We start from the raw sequence: 9,108 nt of genomic DNA on the forward strand, positions 1-9,108 counted from the left end.
AGAGTCTTTCCGTGTTGAACTATTTTTTCATTAAGCAATTTTAAGGAAAAAAAAATAGTGCCTGGAGTCCCTCCGCGCGGAAGAAGTTAAACTTCGCAACCTGCGACGTTAATTGTAGAAGAATCAGCAGTCGTAGAAGGATCACTAGTATTATATAAAACGCTAATACGTACGTATGTATCAATAAAACCGATGATATTTCTTTTCTCGCGCTGGCAACAGTTTTCATTTTTAATTGATTGGATTCGGCGCGCAAGAGCACGTAGTGAGCATCATATGGCTAATCCATGTTATATAAAACACTAATACGTTTTAATTGATAGGCTTCCGTGCGCAAGAGCACATAGTGAGCATCATACAGGGTGCGTTCTGAAAGTAATGCGCATGATTTTATTGTGACGTGACTATTGATCGCAGCACACTCAGATTGGTCAAAAAATGTGGTGGGGGATTTGTCCTTCCAAACAAGCCTGGTATCAGGTCGCTTCGAGCAGTAGGAGTGGTAGGACGTGTCTTCGCGCAAAGTCTTTTTTTCGATCGAGTCATGGCGTGATGGAGTGTTCGTTCGCTGGAACAGCGGTACGCGATAAAGTTTTGTGTGCGACTTGGGAAGAATGCGACGGAAACTCACCTCATGCTTCAAGACGACTTTAAGGAGGAATGCATTTCGGGATCTCAGTGTGGAAGGTGGCACAAGGCCTCCAAGGAGGGTCGGGAGATGGTCACCGACGAGCCTTGTTCTGGACGCCCAACAACAGCCCGACCCGATGAAAACGACCAGCATGTGCGTGAAGTTTTGAAGTCAGACAGTCGGTTAAGCATTCAGGTAATCGCTAACACCCTAAACTTGTCAAAATGTCGGGTACATGGGATTATGACGGAGGATTTGCAAATGCGAAAGGTCTGTGCGAAGCTTGTGCTGAAGATGTTGACGGAGGAGCAAAAAGAAGTTCGAGTTTTGAGCAGTGAAGAATTGATGGAATTGATGAGTTGCTGCCCCAGCCTCCCTATCGCCCTGACTTGGTGCCTTGTGACTTTTTCTTGCTCCCCCGACTGAAAAGAGAGCTGAAGGGAGAGCACTGGGAGTCGGTGGAGAACATCCAAGCTCATGTTACAAGGTTCCTGAGAGGCATTCCTGTCGAGGAGTTCCAGGGTGCCTTCCAGACGTGTCAGAATCGTCTCCGAAAGTGTATTGATGCACAAAGGAACTATTTTGAGGAATTTTAACAATTTGTACCCATAGGATCAATAAATCTATTTTCCCCAGAAAATGCGCATTACTTTCAGAACGCGCATTACTTTCAGTCTAATCGGGTGAATTCTCACTGAATTATGAAAAAAATTCTCACAAAATTATCTTAATCGAATCCGATGCTTTACATCCGGCGCTCAGTATTATTTCATATTGTTTTACAACACATGGTTTTAGCCCTCTGGTGGGAAAGACTTTAAAACAAAACTTACAACAGTTACTTTTCTCAACAACTGAAATTTAGAATAGTGTGATTAAGAAAAATATGTGAACTGTTTGCAATTAATATTGAAATGCACAGGTTTAGACTTTTCTACAGTGAAAAGTTTTCGGAACTTCAGTGTTCAAAAAAGTATACAAAAGCTAGACGTTAAGAACGTATCCAATGAGCGAGCAAAGCGAGCATCGGATTGCGAAGCAATCCGAAATGAACTGCGAAAGCAGTTCCGGGGGTTGGCGAGCGCCAGTGAGCAGGGGGCGAAGCCTCCTAGTTTATAAATAAAAAATTAACTTTCTGCTCGTAAAAAGTTGAATTTTGTAGTTATATTTCGGCGGGATGCAGAGTGATCAGCATTGTATTTTTTACTGCAAGTGTAATTCTTGAACTCAATATAATGTAACTTTAAATACATTTTAAAAGTAGTGAATAAACTAAGGATCGAGAAAGAAGGTTAAATATGAAAGATTTATTTAAACTTAAACTTTAATAAAAACTTGAAGTAAAATGCGGATTTGTAAATTGGCTTAATATTTTCTTTTAAATAATTTGTTTTATATCAAACTATAACTTATTCTATAGTATAGCAAATTTAAATTTAAAATATAAAACGCTTTGATCAATACATTTAAATACCAATACCTTTTCAAGCTCAGAGAAAAGTCAATTTAAATTTTCTCGAATGGTCTTTAGTTAATTTTAAATTAGAGTATCGTTAAATGTCACGAGAATTTAATCTAAAAGCTTATTTTAATTAAAAGTCAAAATATAAGGACATAAAATGTCATTTAAATGGAATACCTTTTAAGGTTTCGTCGTCATGCGAGTAAATCCATTATTTATCCTTCTCTTTAATCAACTTGTGAGAAGTGCTTAGCTTTAGTCAAAAATAATTTGAAAATAAAGTTAGTAATGAAAAAATTGTATAATGAATAATAAACAATATTTTTTTAGTTAAATTAAACTGCATATTTGTAAGTTAGTTTAATATTTAATTTTACTTTATATATTTTATCTCAAACTTCAATTTCTATATTATAGCAAACTATATACACCGAAGAGCCATTACATTATGACCACCCTGCTAATAACATGTAGGACCACCTTTAGCCCTCAAAACTGCTAGCACCCGCCGTGGCATTGATTCCACAAGGTGCTGATAGGTAGTCTGAGGTATCTGGTACCAAGCGCTCACCAACTGGTCCGGCAATTCCCTCACTATGCGAGGGGGTAGCATGGACCACAAATGCTTTATTGGATTAAGGTCAGGTTAATTTGGGGGCTAAGACATGACTTGAAAGTCACTGGAATGTTCCTCGACGATTCGACCCTTATGACATTGTGCATTATCCAGTTGGTAAGCACCATCCCCCGCAAGAAAAACTGCTGCCATAAATGGGTGAACCTGGTCTGCAACTATGTTCAAGTAGCTTACAGACGCCAGGGATTGTTCTATGAGGATTATGGGTCCTAATGTGCCTCATGAAAACATTGTTCCTGGTAGAGAAACCATGAAAACCTGGGCGAGCCCATTGTTATAGATGGAGGGTGGTCATAATGTAATGGCTCTTCGATGTATATGTCAGGGCTCGAAAAATCTCTACATTTTTACCTGCCTACCAGGCTTGCTAGTTGACAAAACAGGTGTCTCATTAAAACTTTCAGATCAACGGGTAAGAATGACTGGTGCGGAGTCCTGCTCATATCGCCACCATCATGTCGTTGGTAATGAAATTGTGAAGCTTTAACCTTCTTTATCCTCTTTCCCACAATGGGCTGTTGGATGCAAACTTTGCTTTTACCATTTTTAATTGCACCAAAATGATCCAACTGTATTAAACAGTTAACATAAATTCTGCTGACTATAAAATCATGTTCTGTTGGTCCCTGGAACATGCTGGGTTTCTGAGTAATTAAACTGTTGACATTCTCCCCAAAACACAACTCATACATCGAAAAATTCTCTCACGATCTCTGGACACACACATATTTGGATACACACGCATTACCCCCAGGTACCACTTGTTAAACAAATCTGCTCCCAAGTATTCTAATCACAAAGAATCGCTTATTTTAAAACATATAGCTCAGTGCTAAAAATCAAGAGATAAGCGATTTCCGTAACATCAATCCACCATTGCTTTTATAAATTGGAAATAAACAATACGATAATTTGTACTCATAATTCAAAGACATTGGGTTGCGGTTATCAATTTAGCTTTTAATTCTAAAGCAGCATCATCTTTTAAATTAAGTTGTATGTGTGGTATAACCAAAGCTGGTGCTTGTGCCAATAACTCCTAATTAAATAACTAATTAATCAAAACAATTAAACATTAAAAACAATAGGGATTTGATCCGGCAACCTTTTTTCCACGAAAGATTTGCGTGCTTTTCCATTATGCCACTAAGGTATTCTTTCGGTAGAAATTTTGTTATTTTTGTTATACGATATACGTTTTTTAATAAATTTGTTAGTGGCCTACGAATAAATACCATATTCGATTTCGGTTAAGAAAATAAAAACAGTTTTGTGCGATATAAAGATTTTATGTTACTTTGTTACACTTGATGCCATTTCCTAGTCAGATATGATCTCAGCGAAGAATTTTTTTTTCTTACCCGAATGGGAGTGTACATAAACTTCCTTATCAAAACTTCCTTATTTTATCCAAAGGTAATTTATTTCATCAAGCTCAATTTCATATGAGAGTACTAAGGTAATGAAACGAAGCGAAAGCTCTTAATCTTCTAAGTTCCCCATGTTTATCATATAAATTTAGGATAAATAGCCCATTATATTATACGAGACAAGTACCCATCACATGTCGAATATACTCCTCTTGATTGAAAATATCCAGACAATATCATATTCTGAAGTTATTTGTAATATTAATCTGATTGTCTTGCAGCTGTAGACAAGATATATAGTTTAATTGATTGCTGCAAGAGTTAAATTTGTATTAATTTATCCATTTATCCTAATATTATCATGGCCTAAGAATAATAGAAAGTTTTGTTTTGGCGAGAAATTGCAAAATTTCTTTATTTCAGAAGCTTTTAAAAATTGCTTCATCAAAGCATTCAAACCTGTTAAAATGTGAAAAGAATAAATTTTGCAAAGGGCGATCATTACTACAATAGAATAAGAAATTAGCGAACGAAAGTGGTGATGAGTATGCGTTAATCATGCTCTCTTGAGTTCCTAATCAGAGAGAAAAAAGAGCAAGAGCTAAAATGACACGGAAAACGAAAGTGCAACCTGATTTTATAACGCACGTTTCAGTGGATTGGAAGAAATCCTACCCCAAGTCAGAAATCATTGAAGCTTGGAAAAACTTTTTTTGTAAAATGCTCTTAATTGATGAAAATTTTTATAATAATTAAGATTTTTGGTTTTTAGAAGAGCTAAGTTTTTTTTTTTCTAAAAATAAATTTAAAATATCTCTAAAATCTTATAAATATTTGATTTGGCAGCTCTAGTTTTATTACTCTCCTGGAACTTGAAAATATTCCCACAATCATATGAAAAAAGAATCAACCATTCGCCTGGGTATTGAAAAATACTCATACTGAGTTCGTTTTCCGATTCCAATCATTTCACCCTCTTTTTATCGCTTTAATCTAAATTGTCTCTTTACATTTTCCTCTTGGTTGCCTAGGTACCCATAGATTATTTCCTTTCCAAAAACAATCAATACATATTCTGTGAGATAACACAAAATAGACAGAACATTTAAAAATGGAAATATCTGAGATGGGAATTTTAAGGAAAAGAAAGGTAAATTTAAACATAAAAGTATCATTTTCTGAATCTAAATGATTTCTTTCTTTAATATACAATGGAACACGATAGTTTAAATGACTGCTATCTTTCTTAACTCATTTGTGCCTAGAGTTCTTTAAAAAGGACGGATTCATTTGTCTAAGATGAAAAGTGGTAGCACACTATTAGGATTTATTTCGCATAAACAAATTAGTTCTGCATATCATAATGTATTAACAATATTAGTACCTACAATTATTTCCACTCCAGTCACATCAGCTCGTCTTGATACCCTGGAATCTTGTTTTATCCATATGAATTCCATTGTTAACGACATTAGTTCCTCATCTCGTAAATATGCCTGACTTTCTCCTCTCGGCCACTGCTTTTTCTTGTTCTGCTTTTCATCTTTTTTCTCTCTCTCGGTTAATGTGGTCTTTCTGGATTTATAGTTTTGGTTCTCCCCTTTATTTTTCCATTTTTCGCTGGCAACTTTACTTTATTTATTTGAAATCACTTTTGTTTCTTCTCATTTAGTCTGGCAAGTCTTGAAAATGGGTGCATATTTTTGAATCGCTTGAAATAAGTCGACTGCTATTTGCTATTTATTATTTTTTGAACGAATTAAGTTTGTAAACAGGTAACCTCTTATCGCTTTGATTTCGGGGGATATTTTATTTAATGGTAAGTATTTGGAAAATGGTAAGTATTTGGTCTAAAATGGCAAGTATTTGGAAAAGAAATATCCCCTTGTAAAAATAACTCTGTACTAACACTATTTTAAGTAGACATTCATATGTAAGGAACTTTTTGTGGTTAGGCATTAATGGATAATAAAGCATGATATAAAATTTTTTTCCTCCTGACGTGGACACGTACCTAGGTTTGCAAAACCCTTAACCGTATAGTCCACGTCTGGCTACCAGTCCAGCTCGCCACAACCAATGGAGCGAGCCTGATCAGCGAGTATTTATTAAAATAAAATTGCATAATATATAATACATAGTAGCTTGCTTTAGATAATTTTTAGAATAAAATTTATGATACAACACATTTGTTTTAAAAAAATGTGCATCACATTTGTTTTAAAAAAAGAAACAATAAATGAAGTAAAAAGAACAATAAATTAAACAAATTTCGTTATTCACAAAAAATAATTGAAAAAGAAAAAGGACAAAGAATAGAAAAAGTGCACATGAATGAAATGTATCATGTAAGAAGATATAAGATTATAGACTTTTAGATTATTCGGGACTTTCTTAAAAATTGCCTACGTTCAAATTTATTTCTGTCTAACCAAGGAGCTATTGGTGCACGCCATATCACTTTCAAAAAAGGTTTAGTTATAAATACTCAAAACTTGATACAGACAAACCTCGATATCTCGAACTTGAAGGGAGAGGAGAAAAAATTCGAGATACTGAAAATTCGAATTATCGAAAATCGCATGTTATCGATGATAGAATAAAGAAAAATGCTCTTTACATACCTTATTTACTATTCCATATTTATTCTAAAAACATTTTTTACACTTTCATTTAAAAAAAGATTTAATTGTTGTTTGCTTTAGAGATGTGTAAGAAAGTTTGTCTATAACACTTTCTAAATGGACTATAGCTTTAAATGTCTCCTCTAACATTCGGCTGCCTCTCAATAAATCTCCTTAAAGTGTCCACTGCAGAAAGTGCTTGTTTGTTAGTAACATTGGGCGGTAAAGCTTCGATTTCCACATCCTCTTCTTCTGATAGTTGATAGTTCACAAGAAGCTTTCGTTTGAGCGATGATATCATTGTCATCCCACTGACCACATACTGTTACTGCATCATCTACGTTTTCAAAGTCATGAAATTTGATATCATCAAGCTTCATGAGTCCGGTCAATCTGTTCCAATCATTTTCAGTGTAGTTTCCAGCAGAATTAACGATATTGATTGTTTGACTACTTTCGTGATCTCTAATGAATCCAGACTTCTTGAAGCCATTCATTATCGTAGAGGACGACACATCATTCCATGCCTTGTCAGCCATTCTTAAAACTTTCTATTATTTTTGGAATATTTTTTTAATTTTAGAAAAAAAATCTACACTATTTATGGAAAAAAATTCAAGTTATCGAGGGATTAGAAATTTTTTTTTCGTGAAATCGAGTTTTTTTTAAACATTGGAAGCAAATTTGAAGGGAATTTTTTTTCTTCGAGATATCGAAAAATTCGTGAAATCGAGGTTCGAGTTAGCGAGGTTCGACTGTATTAATATTTAACAATAATTCAATAAATGAGTCTAAGTGGCTGTTGTCCCTTTGTCTCATTTATTGAATTAATTTAATTTATTCTTAATTTGCACTAAATTTATTCTATTTACGTAAAATATACATAAATTCCATTTAAATAAAGCACACAATTTAAATATCTTGACAAGGGATTTCTATATACCGTGAATTGAACATTAAACTAGCATTGCTTATAAAATCAGCGAGTTGGATTAATTATTTGCATCAACAAATTACCCAAGGTTAATGTTAGTGTTTCAATAAAGAATGCTACAATATACGATGAAGTTAAACTAATCTCTGCGAGCATGGTTATTAATGGAAGCAAAGTTTTCAAACTTTCATTAACTTTTTTAATACGTTCCTTGCTCGTTCGATTTTCTTTTATAGCTATACTTTCATGAAAGAATGAGCAAATGAGGTGATACTACTGGAGTGTTAATAGCAATTTTTGTATGGGTTACTATTACGAAAATGATTCTTTCTGTGTTATCGTGAAGAAAGATGGTAAACCTGAATTAGTCTTTGATGACTTCGTTCATTGCTTTGACGAAGATTGATTTAATTTAATAGGAAAACTAGGTTTGTTTAAGAAATTTTTGTTTGCAACATCCATACTGAATATAAAATTATACGAAGGGAAAATGACTAAAAATACTTTTTTTCAAGTTTAATTTACGCTAATTTATTCGTACTAATTATAATGTAATTGAAAGAAATCCGTATCAGTTTTGATAAAAATATTTTTCGGTTTTTAGTAGATTTAAAATTGTACAAACAGTTTAGCAAGTCTGGTTGAGATTAACACTAAGGTGAGTGCTTATTTAATGTGGCTTAGGGTGTTGAATTGTTTTTCATTTGGCACAGCATGTCCTCATTTGGACCTTGTGCTGCTAAACCCTGCATTCAACCAATCAAATTAATCTTATTTTATGTGGGGCGGAATTCTGTTACCAGTTTAACAGCTAACATAAGACTAAGCTGACCAGCATCCTCCTAAAACTAGAAAACTGGTAATAAAATTACTAAATGGTTGTTTGAAAATTCACTGATTTATCAGTGAGTCCAATTTATCTATCCAAACTATCTATCCCAATTTATCTATCCAAAGTATCTATCCCTATTTATCTATACAAAGTATCTATCCCAATTTATCTATCCAAAGTATCTATCCCAACTTAATATTCTAAGAAAAAAAGTCTCTTGCAGAGATTCTCTGATAAAAATAATTTTTTAAGATAATTTAAAAGATAAACAGGAAAGTTTCAACAGTTTGTTGGAAATTTTGCAACCAGTTTTTTAATTTTGTGAAGATGCTGGTCAGCTTAACAAAATATAAGTGCTTTAGCAAGAGGAATATGAAGTATGCATTTTATTTGTGATTAATTTTGATAACCGTTCTGTGTAGCACGTCTTCTTGTGGACCATACATTCAATACATTACAGAAAATACATAGGTTTTTACCTTTGGTACAAAATCGTCGATTCTAGGCATTGCCCCTTTGTATTCTACTCCATTTGAAATCATCGCTGTGATAACGTAATACAATGACAGATTAAGCTAAAGGAAATAAAATATTTTTACTGGGTCCTGCCTTGCATAT

The 9,108-nt window shown here is 33.9% G+C and overlaps 1 protein-coding gene across 1 annotated transcript; it reads left to right on the plus strand.

Annotated features, from left to right (window-relative positions):
* Window positions 1-634: 634 nt before the first annotated feature.
* LOC122268982 (protein GVQW3) lies at window positions 635-1,057 on the plus strand. The gene has a single exon (XM_043040127.1). The coding sequence runs from the start codon at window positions 635-637 to the stop codon at window positions 1,055-1,057; it is 423 nt and encodes a 140-aa protein (XP_042896061.1).
* The last annotated feature ends 8,051 nt before the right edge of the window (window positions 1,058-9,108 follow it).

Source organism: Parasteatoda tepidariorum, chromosome 7 (genome assembly GCF_043381705.1).
Source record: "Parasteatoda tepidariorum isolate YZ-2023 chromosome 7, CAS_Ptep_4.0, whole genome shotgun sequence".
NCBI lineage: Eukaryota > Metazoa > Arthropoda > Arachnida > Araneae > Theridiidae > Parasteatoda > Parasteatoda tepidariorum.